General features: G+C 33.2%; 1 protein-coding gene across 7 annotated transcripts in view; it reads left to right on the top strand.

Moving 5' to 3' along the window:
* PMCA (plasma membrane calcium-transporting ATPase 3) overlaps positions 1-21164 on the top strand; it is a 138575-nt gene that overhangs the window by 74858 nt on the left and 42553 nt on the right. Inside the window, exon 17 of one of the 7 annotated variants that reach the window (XM_043213480.2) lies at positions 17298-17309. The exons of the other annotated variants lie outside the window; for them this stretch is intronic. Within the exon in view, the coding sequence (XP_043069415.1) occupies positions 17298-17309 (12 nt within the window). The remainder of the gene's footprint in view (positions 1-17297; positions 17310-21164) is intronic. 7 annotated transcript variants of the gene reach the window in all.

Here is a 21164-nt window from a genome sequence, read left to right as displayed (position 1 = left end):
AAAAATAGTTAAAATCAAAAACGAAATTAAAATTAAACAAAAACGAAAAAACCAAACCCGCAATAACTGCCAGAGTACTACAACTTAGTTAAAGTTAAAGAATGAAATAATTGAAATAATACTTAGTTAAAGAATGAAATAATTCATTGGAGTCTTTTTTGAATTCTACTCAAGTAAAGTTTCTCCTCAGTGCTTTAACACAATTTCAAAAACGAGATTGACTGAATGTTTTTTCTCAGTCAATCAGTGCCAAGTTTTGAATGCATTCATGCAGACCTCAAATACATATATATTATAGTTATAATATACAGTGGCGAGCAAAATTGAGTGCATGTCCACGACTCAGACTTTCGTCACCCAAAAAATCATAATCACATAACCAAATCCAACAATTTTTTTTTATTTTCTCTTAATTATTTAAGAGGGGACAACTGAGTAAAAGTGGGAAAAAAATCGGATTTTCTGGAATTTTTTTGGCCAAATGAAAAAACCATTCGAAAATTGGTAAATTAGGTTTTATAATATTAGATGCGAAATACGAAAAAAAATATCGAATAAATCCTTAATTTTTGATGTTGAACAAAAAAAAAAAATTCTGTAGTTTCTATACATCAACAGCTATCGACACACGTAGGATTTTGGCGATATACAGATTTTTTGCACAATGGTGAGTGATTGAAAAAAAGTTAAAATTTTCCCAAAAAAAAAACGTGACAAAAATGTTGATAAAACAAGAAAGAAAAGCAAACTTCGGGCGGAGCCGAAGTTTATATACCCTTGCAGTTAAAACCGGATATATATCGCAAACATCGGATATAGTTGGCCGATCCTTATGATTACATCATAATAAAGCAAATTCATTACAATAAAAAATCTAAAAATAAAGTCCCAAGCTTCTATCTTCAAAAATACGAAAGTTGATATTTCTACCAAATACCATTTCCGATCGTTCAGTTATATGGCAGCTATAGGATATAGTCGGCCGATCCTAATGAAATTTGGTAGGTTGGATCAACTGGCCAAAACTAGAATCTGTATTAAGTTTCAACTTTCTATCTTCAAAAACACGAAAGTTGGGTCATTTCCGATCGTTCAGTTATATGGCAGCCATAAGATATAGTCGGCCGATCCTTATGAAATTTGGCATGTCGTAATGGTTTGCCAAAAATAGCGATCCGCGCCGTTCCGACTTATATACTGCGTGCAAAGAAAAAAAGGGTGTGTGCAAAGTTTCAAGACAATAGCTTCAAAACTGAGAGACTAGTTCGCGTAGAAACAGACAGACAGACGGACAGACAGACGGACAGACGGACATGCTCATATCAACTCAGGAGGTGATCCTGATCAAGAATATATATACTTTATAGGGTCGGAGATATCTCCTTCACTGCGTTGCACACTTTTGGACAAAATTATAATACCCTCTGCAAGGGTATAAAAAAGGAAGCAATATAAAAAAAATCCTACGTGTTGTCACTAAACAAAGGTATTTTGAATATACTGTCAAAATTTCAGAACGACCGGTTAAGAGTTGTGTGAGTTATGTGTCCGGCAGTCTCAATAAAAGTGGTTTCGAGAAAAAACGCGTTTAAAGTTTTAAGTACTGTCGGATATACCTGTGAGACATCGCTGCAGAATGAAAAATTTCGACAGTTAGACAATTTTGCCGGACTCTATCTTTTGATATGTTATTTTTTAAACAAAAGAATGTTTTACGCGAAAAAAAAAAATTTTCAATTTTTTCAAAACTCTTCTCAGATGTCCCCCCTTAATTCTTAATAAATTCTAAGCAAAACAAATTATGATACAGATGAATTCGAGAAGACATAAATTAAAAACGAAAAAAAACCCACATAAACTCAATTTTGCCCGTTTCAAAGAGTTTTAATTTCCAAAATAATATTAATATTTTTTCCACAGAAATTTATTTGAGTTGATTTCCTGTACGCGGTCAGGTATGCTCTTTACCAAAATTTATATTATATCTTTAGGAATACGTATCTATTTAGCTACAACACGCTTTCAAAGGTTGTCCACTGTTTGATGGAGCTGTTTCGTACTGCCTGAGCCGTCTTTTCATTATTGACCAAAGATTTTCAATCGGTTTGTTAATTTCGGTTTGTGTCGGTTAATTTAAAAGGTTGCCTTCCAATCCATTCCTTAACAATTTTCAAAGTGTGCTTCGGATCCCCATCTTGTTGAAAATCCATTTCTTTTTTGGAATAAGCACGAAATTATAATTATACGAAATTTCGGAATTATTTTTCAATAAAATATGTCTTAAATGAGGAGGAACAAGCTCTTGACACGTATATTATAACTATAATATATGTATATATTTGAGGTCTGTATGAATGCATTCAATGGATACGTATTCCCAAAGATATAATAGAAAGTTTGGTAGAGAGCATACCTGACCGCGTACAGGAAGTCATCTCAAATAAATGTCTTTTCCTAATGAAATTTGGTAGGTTGGATCAACTGGCCAAAACTAGAATCTGTATTAAGTTTCAACTTTCTATCTTCAAAAACACGAAAGTTGGGTCATTTCCGATCGTTCAGTTATATGGCAGCCATAAGATATAGTCGGCCGATCCTTATGAAATTTGGCATGTCGTAATGGTTTGCCAAAAATAGCTCTCGTGTCAAATTTGAACTCTCTAACTCTAAAAACACCAAAGTTATACCTTTTCCGGGCCGTTCCGACTTATATACTGCGTGCAAAGAAAAAAAGGGTGTGTGCAAAGTTTCAAGACAATAGCTTCAAAACTGAGAGACTAGTTCGCGTAGAAACAGACAGACAGACGGACAGACGGACAGACGGACATGCTCATATCAACTCAGGAGGTGATCCTGATCAAGAATATATATACTTTATAGGGTCGGAGATGTCTCCTTCACTGCGTTGCACACTTTTGGACAAAATTATAATACCCTCTGCAAGGGTATAAAAAAGGAAGCAATATAAAAAAAATCCTACGTGTTGTCACTAAACAAAGGTATTTTGAATATACTGTCAAAATTTCAGAACGACCGGTTAAGAGTTGTGTGAGTTATGTGTCCGGCAGTCTCAATAAAAGTGGTTTCGAGAAAAAACGCGTTTAAAGTTTTAAGTACTGTCGGATATACCTGTGAGACATCGCTGCAGAATGAAAAATTTCGACAGTTAGACAATTTTGCCGGACTCTATCTTTTGATATGTTATTTTTTAAACAAAAGAATGTTTTACGCGAAAAAAAAAAATTTTCAATTTTTTCAAAACTCTTCTCAGATGTCCCCCCTTAATTCTTAATAAATTCTAAGCAAAACAAATTATGATACAGATGAATTCGAGAAGACATAAATTAAAAACGAAAAAAACCCACATAAACTCAATTTTGCCCGTTTCAAAGAGTTTTAATTTCCAAAATAATATTAATATTTTTTCCACAGAAATTTATTTGAGTTGATTTCCTGTACGCGGTCAGGTATGCTCTTTACCAAAATTTATATTATATCTTTAGGAATACGTATCTATTCAGCTACAACACGCTTTCAAAGGTTGTCCACTGTTTGATGGAGCTGTTTCGTACTGCCTGAGCCGTCTTTTCATTATTGACCAAAGATTTTCAATCGGTTTGTTAATTTCGGTTTGTGTCGGTTAATTTAAAAGGTTGCCTTCCAATCCATTCCTTAACAATTTTCAAAGTGTGCTTCGGATCCCCATCTTGTTGAAAATCCATTTCTTTTTTGGAATAAGCACGAAATTATAATTATACGAAATTTCGGAATTATTTTTCAATAAAATATGTCTTAAATGAGGAGGAACAAGCTCTTGACACGTATATTATAACTATAATATATGTATATATTTGAGGTCTGTATGAATGCATTCAATGGATACGTATTCCCAAAGATATAATAGAAAGTTTGGTAGAGAGCATACCTGACCGCGTACAGGAAGTCATCTCAAATAAATGTCTTTGGACAAAATATTTATATTATTTTGGAAATTAAAATTCTTTGAAACGTCTCCTCAAATTCATCTGTATCATAATTGTTTTTGCTTAGAATTTATAAAGAGTTAAATAAATAATAGAAAACAAAAATAAATTTTGGATTTGGTTATGTGATTAAGATTTTATGAGTGACGAAAGGTTCAGTCGTGAACATACACTCAATTTTGCTCGCTACTGTATATACTATTACATGAATATATATTTATATACATATACATATATGAACAATCATTATTTTTAATTTGTATTTTGTTTTCGCTAAAAAATATGACTCAATTCATGATTTCGCGCTATATATTAGATTTTTTTTATATTTGACTGCATATAAGCCTTCCGCACAATTAAACAATGGGAAAAACTGAATATAAAGATTTTTTATATTAAACAAGAAAGGAAAGCTAACTTCGTGCGGAGCCGAAGTTGATATAGCCTTGCAGTTAAAACCGGATATACATATATCGCAAACATTGGATATAGTTGGCCGATCGTTTTGAGAACTTGATAATATAACCCAATTTATTATAATACAAAATTTAAAACAAGTCCCAAACTTCTTTCTTCAAAAATACGAAAGTTGATATTTCTACCAAATACCATTTCCGATCGTTCAGTTATATGGCAGCTATGGGATATAGTCGGCCGATCCTTATGAAATTTGGTAGGTTGGGTCAACTGACCAAAAATAGAATCTGTATTAAATTCCAGCTTTCTATCTTCAAAAACACGAAAGTTGGGTCATTTCCGATCGTTCAGTTATATGGCAGCTATAGGATATAGTAAAATTTAAAAAAATTTAAATTATTAAAATAGAACTCTCTAAATTTAAAAACACCAAAGTTATACCTTTTCCGATCAATCAGTTATATGGCAGCTATAGGATATAGTCGACCGATCCCGGCCGTTCCGACTTATATACTGCGTGCAAAGGAAAGAAGGGTGTGTGCAAAGTTCCAAGTCGATAGCTTTAAAACTGAGAGACTAGTTCGCGTAGAAACAGACAGACAGACGGACAGACGGACATGCTCATATCAACTCAGGAGGTGATCCTGATCAAGAATATATATACTTTATAGGGTCGGAGATGTCTCCTTCACTGCGTTTCACACTTTTGTACAAAATTATAATACCCTCTGCAAGGGTATAAAAACTACATATCATTTTAATAGTTTAATCTTGCGAATATGACGTTTGTGTAAATAAGTTTAAGAAATTTTGTGAAGAATTTATGCATTATGAATTTTTCATTTAAACAAATATCTGTGGTATCCAATGACGGTCCACAAAATTTTAGTTTATGGTCCACAAATAATTGAATCATCTGTGTTTCCTGTTTGTTGCTTAGGCAAAAAAGCATCTGCAAGGGTATAAAAATGCTTCATCCTAAATCTTCAGATTTTAATAATTCAATTAAAATAAAAAATTCGGCAAGAACTCGCTTTAGTCAAGAACAAGGATGTAGTCTCATGTTTCGGCCTACTTTTTAGAGGTTATTTCAAAAAAAAATTGTTGTAATAAAAAATAATGCGATCGTTTCAATTTTCAAATATGTTTTTATAGGCATCATAAACTATTTAAAAATATTTTGTTTTATTTATTCTTGTGTACTTTAATACATTTTATAGCATGCCAAATTATTCATATAAAAAAAAGGTAGGTCCCTGGCGCAGGTGATTTCGACTGCTAGAGTCATCCGAAACAAAAAATTAGAATAGATTAGTGTTTTGTAAGCTTATGGCTCTGTCCCGTACAAGAATGAAATATTTTCATCAGGGACCGTAATTATTATAAGTAATATATTTAAAATTACTTTGTAATGATTACTCAACGATTTTTAATTTTTTAAATCAAGACTAATAATTATTTTTGATCGAAAAAAATAAAAATCACAAATAATCATTAAGCTTGAACAAAAAAATAAAACTCAAAAATAATAATTATTCGTGACTTTTATTTTTTTTTATCAAAAATAAAACTCACCAAGCAATAACTTTTGATCCTTTAAGGATATTTCCAATATTGTCCTTATAAAGGGACCCTAGAGCAATAATTGACAACAACAACAACAAAAAAAAAATGCATTTTACTTGTGTTTGTTGCAATTATTTAATATAAGGTCAACTGTTACATACAGAGCAGCAGCAGCAGATATACACAATTACCAAAACAATGAAAATAATGATAATGATAATCATCATAATGATCAACCAGTAAAACAATTAGGTACATTAATGTTCAATTTATTATGCATTTATGACATAATATGAATTTTATGTATTTTTATAATTTTTATTTAAATTTTAAGAATAACAATTTTGACAGCGACTCGCTCGAAAAGTTGCACCTTTGGTCGGTTAGCATTATTTTAAGCGCAGAAAAGGCGCGCTCTACGCTAACTTGGGTAGCTGGAACCGCGAGCACCACCTTAGCAAGATGATATAAATTCGGGTACTGAAATTGCTTCTCAATCCAGTACTGCATTATATCAGCGCCTAGGGGCTTCGGGCTGTAACTTTCAATTTCAGCATATCCTTTTAATAATTCCTGCTGCCCATCATCGTCAGCTTCCTCATCTGGATCGACCTCAATGCTACTTAAAAGCTTGGTCAAGAGCGAGGTTGAGGTTGAGGTTGAGCAGGCTTCATCTGTATCAATCTGAAAATATGTTGACTTGCGAAATTCTCTTCTCGTTTTTGCATTGCATTGTCACTGGAAATGCAAAGTGGATCTATTTTCAAAACCCAAAATGAAAAAAATCCTATGTTAGCCCACCCCAGCCGGCCCAATCCCAATCTCGGCCAAACCGTTTCGGCCGCAAAGCCATGCTGAGCGTTTTCCGGGATCAGGCCGGAATCGTTTGGTATGAGCTCCTAAATCCGAGTGTAACCGTTGATGGCAAACGCTACCAGCAACAACTGGAAGAATTGAAAGAATTTCTGCCCCAAAAACGCCCAGAATACGCAAAAGTGCCCCGAATTGGGAAACGCCGTCTCATATGCATAGACCTGGTAGACTAAGATAAGCGCTACTAAAAATAGATCTAAGCGCGTGCGCTTCCGCTGTCTTCTTTTGTTTTCTCTTCTCGTACGCTTTCGGCCTAAGGTAAGCTTTATCACATTGATCATTATGATGATTATCATTATTATCATTGTGTTGGTAATTGTGTATATCTGCTGCTGCTGGTCTAAGGAGATATGCAGTCAAATATCACATATACAGCGCGTGAGTAATATTTGAGCGAAAAAAAAAAACAAAAATAAAAAATAATCATGATTATTCATGATAATTCATTATTTTGTGATTTTTATTTTTCGATCAGAGAATAATGATTATTTTGTGATTTTTATTTTTTTGCTCAGAGAACAATCATTATTTTGTGATTTTTAGAATTAAAATCATAGCAATAATCATTATTTACGGTCCCCGCTGTAAACATGTTTTATAACGAACATAACCCCAAAATGCCTTTGTTTCGTGGACAAGAACTAATGATTTTACGTCGTATTTCGTAAACTGCAAATGAGGTTGTATGTGTTATATATATGTATATTCAAATACAAAATTACTTGCGTACTTGCGCAAATTAAAAATATTTAAACAGTTTTAAGACAACTCAAAATAACTCGACAAGGGAATTGTATGGTGTTAGGCTGGTCGTTCGAGCTTTTTTTTTGCTCGATGGGTTACTTTTGGTGTTGCGCCATACCCGCAATCACCACAAAATAAAGATATTAGCTAAGCCGAACTTTAAATGCTTATCTAAACTCAGGCATTGCGCCAGCAATATCCAAAAGCTCGATGGAAACCTAAGAAACGGAAGATCATGTGTGACATTCATTCGCTTACAAATCACACTTACGGTCACACTTAATCCATAGACCAACCCATACTGACCGGAATGACGCGGTCAACATTTCAACTATGGGGAACGAGGTTACCTTAGATCAACTCCTGGAAACCTTCAGCAAATTACAGGGCATTAGATCTTCAATATGGTACACATGGAACATCGGGTTTAAAGGGGACCCCCCCCCATTCTCGATTTTAAATTTTGACGATTTTCAATGGGCTGGCAAATTAACATAAATTATTTTTTAGGGTTGTAACTGTGCTTACATATATTAAGACACAAAAAGGAAGAAAATCATTTCACAGAATTTTTTTTGTTTTGTTTTTATTGTTGTTTTTTGTGATCAAAGAAAAGCCCTTCTTTTCGGCGGCGCATGTGATTTCCGCTCACTGGAACATCTGAATCCAAAAATTCCAACGGGATTAGAAAAAGTACATGTTTGGCTCTCGTATGAACTAGGATTATTAACTTCGCTCAAAAATTAACAAAATGGTGGACCTTTGAAATTTTTTTTTGGAAATTTCCATTTTTTTCAGCCACAAATCGAGTTGAAAAGTAAAGAAGATCTTCACCGATTCGATTTATCCTAGTTCATACGAGAGCTATATATGTATAGAATAACGTGTTAAAATTTGGAACCGATTGGATTAATAGTTTTTGAGTAACCTCATGCGCCAGTCGTAAAAACACTGTTTCGAGAAAAACGCGTTTAAAGTTTTGAGACGGCTCTCGCCGTCGCCTGAGACTTCCACCATAAATCGGCTATATCTTCAAGAGTTTTTGAAATTTTTACTTGAAATTTTCAGGGAACATTCTTGAATAGTTACAAGTTCGAATTAAATTAAAAAAAAAAATCGATTTTTTAAAACCGAGAATGGGGGGGTCCCCTTAAAAAATTCCTCTTTTGAGAATTATTATACATTTATTATTTATTAAAAATTGTAATTAATTTAAATATATAAAGGCTAATTTAAGTATATAAAATAGAATCAGTACTCATTGAAACAATACTACTCATTGAAATTTTTTAGGTTTAGTATTGAATACAAGATTAAATTTTCTTAAAAAATAAATAATTTTATTTTTATACCCTTGTATAAAACGGTATATATTAATAATTATTATATGTCATTATATTTTTGATCAAAAGTTCATCCCCGACCTTATTAAGTTTGCATATTCTGTATGCATAAGATTTCTGTACAATGTGTATGTTAATTGTGAAGCTTTATGTGTATAGTTTAATGGTGAAGAAGAGAAAAGCGGTCAAAGTGACCAGTAACCAGAATGCGCGTGGGTTTTTGCAGAGGGTATTATAATTTTGTCCAAAAGTGTGCAACGCAGTGAAGGAGACATCTCCGACCCTATAAAATATGTATATTCTTGATCAGGATCACCTCCTGAGTTGATATGAGCATGTCCGGCTGTCCGTCTGTCTGTCCGTTTTCACGCGAACTAGTCTCTCAGTTTTAAAGCTATCGTCTTGAAACTTTGCACACACCCTTCTTTCTTTTGCACGTAGTATATAAGTCGGAATCGCCCGGATCGGACGACTACATCCTATAGCTGCCATATAACCGATTGATCGGAAATGGTATAATTTTGGTGTTTTTAGAGCAGTGGTGGGCAAACTCTAATTTTACAAAGCACGCGTGTATAGGGTAGGAAATTCTGCCGCAGCGCTGCCGAGACACAGTCAGTGTGAGCACTCTCAATTTTTTTTTAGAAGCTCTCTCATTTCGACTCATTTGACAGCCCAAACATAAAAATCAAAATGTTTCCAAGGAAAAAAAAATGTTGAAATAAATTTTGTTCAGAAATTTGGTTGGTAAAAGTTTTCTTCATGGAGAATATAGATAGGGAAGCGTAGTTTTTCAATTGTTTAAGAAATGTTGGTAGCATACCTTTTTTTTTTAACAAAATACTAAATTTTAGTGCCCATTCCAACTTTTGATATAACGAAAAATGAAATAAAAAAATTCGTTTTTTTTTCGCTCAGTGAATTCTTTGCTCTCGTTGTTTTTCTCTGCTACGCACACACTCAAGTTTTAAACATGTGTTAGTTTTGCCCCCCACTGTTTTAGAGTTAGAGAGTTTAAATTTGACACGAGAGCTATTTTTGGCAAAACATTACGACATGCCAAATTTCTATTTTTGATCAGTTGATCCAACCTACCAACTTTCATTAGGATCGGCCGAACGATCGGAAATGGTATTTGGTAGAAATATCAACTTATTTTTGAATATCGTATTTTTGAAGATAGAAGCTTGGGATTTTATTTTAGATTTTTTATTTTAAATAATGGGTTAAAGGATCGGCCAACTATATCCGATGTTTGCGATATATATCCGGTTTTAACTGCAAGGGTATATCAACTTCGACTCTGCCCGAAGTTAGCTTTTCTTTCCAAAATATGTCCTTTCCTTATATATCCAAAAATATTTCAAAGAATGTTTTTTGCCATTAGCTACACAGCTTTTTGCTCACAGCTACCAAATTCATATTAAAGGCTCCGAGGTTGCCTCCTTAAAATACGAATTTCTTTAAAACTGCATAAAAGTGCACTTTTTAAATACACTCATTTAAAATAAAAAAAAAATCCTGAAAAGACAATACACGTCATTAATTTTAAAAAGTGGTTTTGGTTCAGAAAAAGTTTTGTATGGTGGGGTGGTACAAAACATGTAGGACATTTAAGTGTGTTAGAAGCGAAGAACGAAAACGTACATTATTATCTATATATAGACACTATATATAGGCGTTTGATCTGAATGAATGTTTTGGACCAATCGAAAGGTTTAGCTTTAGTTAGATAATAATATAAACATTTGCAATAAATCTATAAGTTTGGGAGAAGTTTGCGTTTAGGTTAACTAATTTTTATTCACAATATTGGGGCTTTAAGGACGTTGGAGACTCCAGAAAAATTATTTTTTTTCAACAACATTCAGTTATATTGCAGGATATATCCTATACCTGTCATTTAAATGAACGATCGAAAATTACCCAACTTTCTTTTTTTAATATAGAGCGTTAAGACCTACAGATTCAATTTTTTGGCCAAGTGATACGATATACCCATTTTATAAGGTTCGTAGAACTATTCAACTATATCAGATATTTGATATATATAAGCGATCTTTACTGTAAGGGTATATTAGGTTTGAAATTGTTTTGCATAAATTTGATATATCAGATTTGGTTTGTCTTTAAATTATTATTATATTTGTAAAAAAATTCAATAAAAAAATGGACCCCAACGACACATCCCCGATTCAATTAGTGATGATGTATAATGTCGATATATGCACACTAAAAAAATTTAAATATTATTTTACTTCATTACATTTCCAAATTGGGCTTAGAGCATTGGCATATAGGCATTTTCTAATGTGCGCACGTAAATAGTTACAGGCCATTCACTAAGCGAAGACAATTAGGTTATTTTATTTATCGTTAAGCCTTGTACTTAGATCGAGAAAAACGGGTTTTCAACTATACTAGTAGGAAGCGAGTGCAAAAATAGTTTTTGACAGGGCTTTTGCACCTTTTTGATAAAAAAAAAAAAATACCAAGAATTTACAAGGTGATGCCAACCCGCACCAATGAACATTTTTCAGGTTAGCAAAAAGATTTAAAAATTTTATTTTCAATCTCGTTAACCGGGGCTGTTAACTGTTATCCGATAACCGTAAAAATTGTTGCTCTCGATCAAATGACGAGCAATATTTTCTGTTCCCATTTGCTCTGTTCTTTCCAGGACCGTTTGATTTGAGAGACGATTCAAGTTAGTGGTTCTTATTTCATTTGCCTTTGTGAGATTTGGATATTTAAAGAAAATAATCAAAACTAAAATGGGACGGGAAATAAACAAAATTATAACTTTGACAAAATTTATCGTCCTTTTCTATATTTTTATAGATATCGCCAAACTTAATTAAAAATTAAAATCAATGTATTAAATACTTATATTTTAAACCAGTGGTCGGCACACCAAAACATTGATATGATTTAAACGCATTAGTGTTAGTAAGGAATAGCAGAAAGTAGGCTGTGAGCATGACGTTTCACACATTTATACTGTGTGTGTGTGGCAGAGCTCGGGCAGAGAAATTTCCTATGCCCTCGGGATAGGGCCGTGCCGACCACTCTTTTAAACCAATATATTTTTACATTCAAAAAGTTACACGTTGTACCCCTGGTCATGGAACAGAATTTAAAGCAGTGGTGGGCAAACTCTCATTTTACATAGCACGCGAGTATAGGGTAGGAAATTCTGCCGCAGCGCTGCCGGCACACTGACAGTCTAAGCACTCTCAAATTTTTTTTTAGAAACTCTCTAAATTGCTCTCATTTTGATTTATTTGACAGCCCAAACTAAAAATTAAAATTTTTTCACTTCGAAAAATTTTCTCAGAAATTGGGTTGGAAAAAGTTTTTTCATGGAGAATATAGATAGGGAAGCGTAGTTTTTCATTTGTTTAAGAAATGTTGCTAGCAAAGATTTTTTTAAAAATAAAATACTCAATTTTAGTGCCCATTCCAACTTTTGAATTAACGAAAAATGAAATAAAAAAATACGTTTTTTCGCTCAGTGAATTCTTTGCTCTCCTTTTTTTTCTCTGCTACGCACACACTCAAATTTTAAACATGTGTTAGTTTTGCCCACCACTGATTCAAAGTGTTGAAAACAGCTATTGAACGTCATAACCTTAAACTTTGAGCAGTTAAGTAAGAGGAGATTGTTTGAACACCACAAGGAGACTTCGTTAAGGTCTAATTGCAAGTGAAGGAAACGGGCTGGAAAAGTAAAACATAATATGACATAATCAGAATACATAAATCTAGTAGCATAGTTTGCAATACTAGGTAAATCGTCAACAAAAAAAAAAAACTGAAGAGTTCACTTAGACTACCTTGTGGGACACCAGATGGAACCTTTATAGTCTGTAATGTGCAAATGAAGCGGAATAATAAATGATTCATTACATCGCTTGGGAAGACATGCAAGCTCCAAGGATAAATTAAATAAGATAATACGAGTATAGCAAAGGACATCAGAGAAGTGGCTAAAAACACGGCTAGGGACATTATGAGGACCAGCAGAGAATGAGATATCTTTTGTTGATAGAGAATTGAACTCATCATGATATTAAAACTTTGACAAAGAAGTATTGCCTTTGTATGGTATTTAAAGGGATAAGAAAAATTGAGAGCGACCGAATGACTGTCACAGAGAATGTCACATGGGAAAATATAAAGTTCAGAAGTCTGTCGTGAGTGCTATGAACTACCATGATTTTATATCTACCATGATTTTTGTTAAATCAGAGTCATTGACCAAGGAAAAAATAGACTTAATGGCCTCAAGGTGGTGAAAATATACGATATATTCAACAATAGGAGGAATGTAGGAACAGGCCAGGAAAGTATGAGACGGGCCGCAAAATTTTTATTTTAAATTTTTACCGCAATGAACTCGAGAAAGGAATAAGTTCAGCAGGCCTCTCAATATTAACCACAATGGGATAACTGCCTGCAACATATGGACGATCTAATGGGAACATAGTGAACTTGGGACCAAAAATTTTATAATCACAGACAGAGGAATTAAGAAAATTTTCAGTAAGCGATAGCATCCAAATTGAAAGAAGCATTCTTTGTAAAAAATTGGCTCTTTGACAATACAACAACAAACAAAATACTTTGAAGTTTTTTGAGCAGTCTTTTTTTATTAGCAGCTTCTGCAGGGCTAGGATTCTAGGGCGTCCTTTACTAGAAATTAATGAATGATACTGTGCTCAGACCAGGCAGCAGGATCAAGTGCTGTTTCGAGGTAGGAATCAGGTAGGAAAATTTTAAAAGAAGATATAGAACACTTATGCTTAAAGTAAAACTTTAAAACAGCTATTTCATTATATAAAACAGCTAGATGACTCTTGAAATCATCAACAGTGGCGTCCGGCATAAGGCAAGAGACTACTAAGGCGCCACACCAGTCAGAGGAACAATTATAATATATTTACTTAATTAATTTTTAATCACCTAAATCAAAAGAATAGGCATCGAGGTTTTTAAATGTATCTGGCGGTAATGTTACAAGCTCAGTTTTCGTTGTTTCTTCCTTCACCGGCTTCAAGCACGCTTTTTTTGCAGCGATAGCAGTTGCATGAGCAAGTTGATTTACATCATTATATTTTTCTACAAAACTTCGCTAAAAGCTAATCTTTAATCGACAACGCCTTTCATATTAGCTTAATCGTGGCCGTCCTCCACTATTGGGAGATTTTTTAATATAGTCTGATATCTAAAATTTCGCTTTAAAACGTAATGCAAGAAAACTTTCTTTCTGCGCCTTATTCCTTGGAACTATCCGAGAGAATTTTATTATTCCAGCATAAACATAAGCAACAAAACTCTTAATCTTAATTTTTCAAAGGATCCTGTATGTTTTCCTTTAAGTTCCCAATTCGATGCTGCAACCCAGAGTTGTAAAGGCTTTCGGTTTCGCGTCCATGTGCCAGCTAATGCTGCATCATTTGGTTTATGTCATGATATTGTAAATGAATTCCAGAACAAAACTGCGTTCATAGTTTTTATAATCCGACACAATCCAACCTACTTTTGGAAAAATTTTAAGTTAAAATTGTTTAATATAAAATACAAATATTAACACAAATATTGCATTAAACACTTAAATTTTACATACCTCCTTTAATATTTTTTTAATATGTTCAACGAACAGCTAACTTTCAGGGCCACGGAATGTAGCAGGGCTGCAATTTCAGTAACGAAAGAAAGGAAAGGTAACTTCGGGCGGAGCCGAATTTGATTTACCCTTGCAGTTAAAACCGGATATATATCGCCAAAATCGGATATAGTTGGCCGAACCTTATGAGGATATCATAATATAACCAATTCATAATAAAACAAAATCTACAAAAAAATCCCAAACTTGTATTTCCAAGAACACCAAAGTTGGTATTTTTAGCAAATACCATTTCCGATCGTGCAGTTATATATATGTATTATATTTATTATATTATACTATATATATATATATATATATATATATATATATATATATTGTCGGCCGATCCCTATAAATTTGGTACGTAATATTATTTTGCCAAAAATAGCTTTCATGTATAGCTCTCATGTAAATATTTCTCATAAATAGCTCTCATGTAATTTTACACTCTCTAACTCTAAAAACACAGAAGTTATACCATTTCCGATCAATCAGTTATATGGCAGCTATAGGATATAGTCGGCCAACTAAGGCGATATGTCCATACTTTAGATTAATAAATAAACTATAAACTAATCACTGGATGCTGCCTGACCCGACACCATTTTTCAACCTTTTTAATGATATTTATACCTTTGCAGAGGGTATTATAATTTTGGTCAAACGTGTGCAACGCAGTGAAGGAGACATACTAGGAGACAAGGAGGATCACCTCCTGAGTTGATATGGGCATGTTTCGACGCAAACTAGTCTCTCAGTTTTAAAGCTATCGACTTGAAACTTTGCACACACCCTTCTTTCCTTTGCAGTATATAAGTCGGAACGGCCCGGATCGGCCGACTATATCCTATAGCTGCCATTGAACTGATTGATCGGAAATGGTATAACTTTGGTGTTTTTAGAGTTACAGAGTTCAAATTTGACACAAGACATTTTTTGGCAAAACATTATGACATGCCAAATTTCATAAGGATCGGTCGACTATATCTTAAAGCTGCCATATAAGCTGCTATGTACCATATAACTGAACGATCGAAAATGACCCAACTTTCGTTTTTTTGAAGATAGAAAGCTGAAACTTAGTACAGATTCTATTTTTGGTCAGTTGATCGAACCTACCAAATCATTAGGATCGGCCGATCGTTATAACTGAACGATTGGAAATGGTATTTGGTAGAAATATCAACTTTCGTATTTTTGAAGATAGAAAGAAACTTGGGACTTTTCTTTAGATTTTTAATTTTAATTAATTGGTTTGATTATGATGTAATCTTAAGGATCGGCCAACTATCTCTGATGTTTGCGATATATATCCAGTTTTAACTGCAAGGGTATATCAACTTTCCTTTCTTGTTTGTTTTGTAATGGTGGTTGAAATTGAAACTGGGTGTCAACTTGACAGCGAATCACCTAAAAGAAAAGAATTCCAACGGATTCCTATTTTATATCACATTGGGTATGGTCGGGTCTGGTGCGAAGTTTTTTTTATTGAAAAATAACAAAATGGTTGACTTTAATATTTGCCAATTTTTTTAACTTTTAATTTGTAGAACTTTGTCGAATAAAAACGAATATTTTTTATTGTAGTTCCGACCATAGAAGCCCAAAGAAAAATTTGAGCATTTCAAAAACAAAATTGCGGTTGGATTATGTTTATATGAGCAACAGTTTTTAAACGAGCGCGACGCCTAGTTGAAAAAACGTAGTTGCGAGAAAAACACGATATCATTATGAATATTCCATAGGCCTCGATTCGCTCTGCCCTCTTTTATACCGATTTATAGGTTTCGCAGACCTTTAGGGCTAGTTCTTTTTTATACCTAAGATATTCTTATATATTATATAATATTGCTAAGTTTAGATTTTTTGAAAATTGTTCGGAGTAACCTGGCCGTCTCAAGAGATACATAGTTCTAATTTAATCTAGCGAGTCCGATCCTTCAAAATCTATCTTTAAAACTCTTTTTAATTTTTGTGTTCAATGCTTGAACCAAATCGGTTGGCTGCAGTACTGAAAAAAAAATTGTTCTGGTACTTCTTGAACAGAATGGTAAGTGGTAAAACCATGAGGAAAAGTTTCTGTAAAAATACTTTAGTTTCGTCCTTATCCGAAGTAAGCTTTCCTTTTGAATAAGGTTCCAACTCGTTTTGTAAAAACGTTAAAAAACAAGAAAAATATATGGAATATATTCATCTAAAATAGGGAACAGTAAATAAAATTTGCTTTCGCATAAAAAATATATGAATTCAAATGCTTACAGTTTAATACAAATTTAAAAGCTTTAATAATCCTTTGTTTTGTAAACCTATTAAATACTTTACACTCTTTACAACGAATGAGCTAAATAGAGGTTGGATTATATATGTCTTATATACGTTAAAATGTTGGAGACAACGACACAAACCTTGGGTTTTGGGTTTTCCCCTTTATTAATATTATTAATCTTATCAATTTATACCAAACAAAATTTTCAGAGCTTTACTCTTCTAATTTATAAATATTCTGCAAATATTTAAAAACTTTATAATATTCATTTTTTATTTTTCCCTTTTAAAAAAATTTAATGCCATCCTCGAATTACTGAACCATTAATATAATAAATAATTCACAAATACTTAATGGAAAAAAAATAATATCATATGTGTGTGAATTGCATTACGCACAACCGTTATTAATTATCAAACTCAACAAACCACCAGATTTCTGTACCGGTAAGAATTCTATTTGATTTATGTATTGGCAGCTAAACAGTGTTTTGTTGTCTCAATTCTATGAATTTTGTTATTTTTTTTTTTTTTTTTCACGCGCGTATCTTTACATTAACGAGACCCCAAAGACATTTTTGGTTTTAAAAGAATAATTTACAATACATTGTAAATAATTAAAATAGTTTTTATTTATAATTATTTTTATATAAAATTTAGGTTGTAATTTATAAAAGTTTATGTTTTCGAAAAAAAGATCTTTAAATATTTATGAAATTTATACATATTCAGTCTTTGTTATGGGAAAGAAAAAATTAACGCCCAAAAAGTGTCGCATATCACAGGCCAACAATTTCCCATTTTTTCCCCTCCGCGCATAATTGCAACTACTCCATAATCTTTAGGTAGTTGTCAGAGTGTGCGCGCTGCGATAATATTGGACGAGAACGAGCGAACCTTTTTCATATGAAATCGCTCGAAAGATGTCAACTCAACTGTATCAACTCTCTCAGAGCGTACGATTGTTTTGTTGCATTCTGTGATTTGATTACCGTTTTTACCGTAGCTCGCTTCTCACAAAGCTTACACTCTGCCATTTTCTCGCTTTGTCTATTGCTTCTCGCATCCCTTCGCTTCTCACTTTGACATCAGGCTTAGGCTCCCCTGAACCAAAGTGCAGAATAGACATAGGTTACATCACCCACAGTTTCCGCGGTACACTTAAGAAAAGAAAGTTATCAAATTTTGCCATACAATAAATTATGTAGGCCATGTTACTGCGTTGACCATCATTACCTTTGCAGAGGGTATTATAATTTTGTGTGTGCAAAAGTGTGCAACGCAGTGAAGGAGACGTCTCCGACCCTATGAAGTATGTATACTTTTGATCAGGATCACTTCCTGAGTTGATATGAGCATGGCCGTCTGTCAGTTTCTACGCAAACTTGTCTCTCAGCTTTAAAGCTATCGACATGAAACTTTGCACACACTCTTCTTTCCTTTGCACGCAGTATATAAGTCGGAACGGTCGGGATCGGCTGACTACATCCTACAGCTGCCATATAACTGATTGATAACTTAGAGTTAGAGAGTATCGGTTACATCGGCCACAATAACCGATGTTTGCAATATATATCTGGTTTCAACTGCAAGGGTATATTAACTTCGGCCCGAAGTTTGCTTTCTTTTCTTGTTTTTCGTCAATTTTGCGACCTTTCACAACTCTTTTGGAAAAAACTTGAAAAATTTGTATAAAGTAATGCATTTTTTCCCCTTTTTTAATTTGTATAAAGTTTAAAAATTCCTAAAATGTATTCTGCGTATTACTAAAGTTAAAAATAAGAATACGGTGACTATTTAACATTTTCTGTGCAAGTGGTGATATTTTATTTCGCAGCTGTAAGTAGGAACGGCCGGGATCAGCTGAAAATTTCCCATAGCTGCTATATAACTGATTGATCGGAAATGCCATAACTTTAGGATTAAGGGTATATTAGCTTTGAAATTGTTTTGCATAAATTTGAAATATCAGATTAGGTATGTCTTTAAATTTTTATTAACAATGTAAATAATTCAAAAAAAACAAGAACGGAAAAAAATATCATAATATAACCAATTAATTACAATAAAAAATCTTAAAAAAAAACCGAAACTTCTATCTTAAAAAATACCAAAGTTGGTATTTTCACCAAAAACCATTTCCGATCGTTCAGTTATATGGCAGCTATAAGATATAGTCGACCGATCGTTATTAAATTCGGTAGGTCGAATCAATTGACCAAGATTATACTTGCTACTAGTTCCAGCTTTCTATCTTCAAAAACACGAAAGTTGGGTCATTTCCGATCATTCAGTTATATGACAACTATAGGATATAGTCGGCCGATCCTTATGGAAATTGGCATGTCGTATTATTTTGCCAAAAGTAGTAAAAGAAAAATTTGAACTGTTTAACTCTAAAAACACCAAAGTTATACCATTTCCGATCAATCAGTTATATGGCAGCTATAGGATATAGTCGGCCGTTCCGAATTATATACTGCGTTTAAAGGAAAGAAGAGTGTGTGCAAAGTTTCAAGTCGATAGCTTTAAAACTGAGAGACTAGTTTGCGTAGAAACAGTATGAAATTTAGTACGAATGCTATTTTTGACAAAATAATCCGACATACCCAATTTTATAAGAATCGGCCGACTATAAGATATAGCTTCCATATAACTGAAAAATCGAAAATTACCCAATATTTGTGTTTTTGACGATAGAAAGTTAAAACTTCTATTTTCGAATATCGATTGATCCGACCTACCAAATTGCATAAGGATCGGTCCACTATACCATATATTTGATTAATCGTTTTTTTATGAGCGCGATATATTTTATAGCTGCCATATCTTATAGCTGCTATATAACTGAACGGTCGGAAATGGTATTTGGTAGAAATACCAACTGTGGCATTTTTGAAGATAGAAGCTTGGAATTTTTTTTTAGATATTTTTTTGTAACTAATTGGTTTTATTATGATTTTCTCAAAAGGATCGGCCAACTATATCCAATGTTTGCGATATATATCCGGTTTCAACAGCAAGGATACATCAACTTCGGCTCCACCCGAAGTTAGCTTTCCTTTCTTGTTTTAATATAAATTTAAATAGATATAGACAACATTTTATAAGAAAGTGATATTTTTTTAATGTGGTCACACTGTATAGGGTTAAATTGGGTTAGTTCCCTGAATTAAAAAGCTTTACCATTACCATTTAAAACCATTACCCTGTTATTTATTAAAACAATTATTTGGTTGCAGAAGGTATTGTATTAGGAAAATATAACTAACTATGGACTTAATAACAATTAAAATTTTATTAGATTGGCCGTGTACGTCACTGTAGTGCGGAGGATAGAAAGCTCATTCAACGACTCCGTTATAAAGAAAATTTTTTCCCCTACCATGTGGGTGCACTGAAAAATAAAATTATAGCAACTTTCAGAAGGGGTTTAAGAAAAATCAATATAATAAAAAATACATTTTATTATAGCAATTAAAAAGGCCCTCCATTTTTTACAACAGCTTATTATAATACCATGACAAATAATACAGAATTTCTTGCTCAATAAATAAAAATGTATTTGTGAAAAAGAAATTAATTGCTTCATGTCGACCATCTTGGCAGAAACAAAAACAAGATTGAATTTCTGGCAGTGAAAAGTTTTCGGTACTCCAACAACAAAATGAATTCGTATTATCACAATTGTGGAGAATTGTTATTGTAATTGCCCTTGCCTATTGCGTGAGCAGTCTCATACAACTCCGTATGCATGAGCATTTGCGAAAACAAATAAGCAGCGAGAGCAATTATATAAGCACCACTGCTATAAAATTTATTTTGAAATTATGCTAAAAAGAACGTTCGTCGTCCGAAAGGCGAAGAATTTTATCTCGGGTACACATATAAAACTGTGGAACATGGAGGTGGTAGCCTAATGCTAAGGGGATGCTTTTGCAAGAGACTTTTGCTGCATTTTGATTTAAGGGTGTAGATTCTAAAAACATTAAAAAACTGGCGATTTTTACCAAAATTTGATCTCCGCGGATACCATACGAGTTCTAAATCGGATAGTTCAAAACGTGTATCGTTTTGCAAAAATCGACCGATTTGGAAGAAATTTGCTTTTTAAATATACATACATATAGTTTAGCACTATATATGTGCCAAAACATATACGCGTGTCCTGTTTGTAGAAAATGTATATATATGGGTATATCTCCTCCAAAAATCGGTCGATTTGAATAAAATTTGATTTTCAGATATATAGTAGAGGTCTGCTGAATAGCTAAAAAACGACTTTCAAATGCACAGCCTCGA

The sequence above is a fragment of the Drosophila bipectinata genome, chromosome 4, assembly GCF_030179905.1.
Source record: "Drosophila bipectinata strain 14024-0381.07 chromosome 4, DbipHiC1v2, whole genome shotgun sequence".
In the NCBI taxonomy this organism is placed as follows: Eukaryota; Metazoa; Arthropoda; class Insecta; order Diptera; family Drosophilidae; genus Drosophila; species Drosophila bipectinata.
The sequence above is the reverse complement of the archived record's forward strand: the minus strand, read 5'-3'. Positions and strand labels throughout refer to the sequence as shown.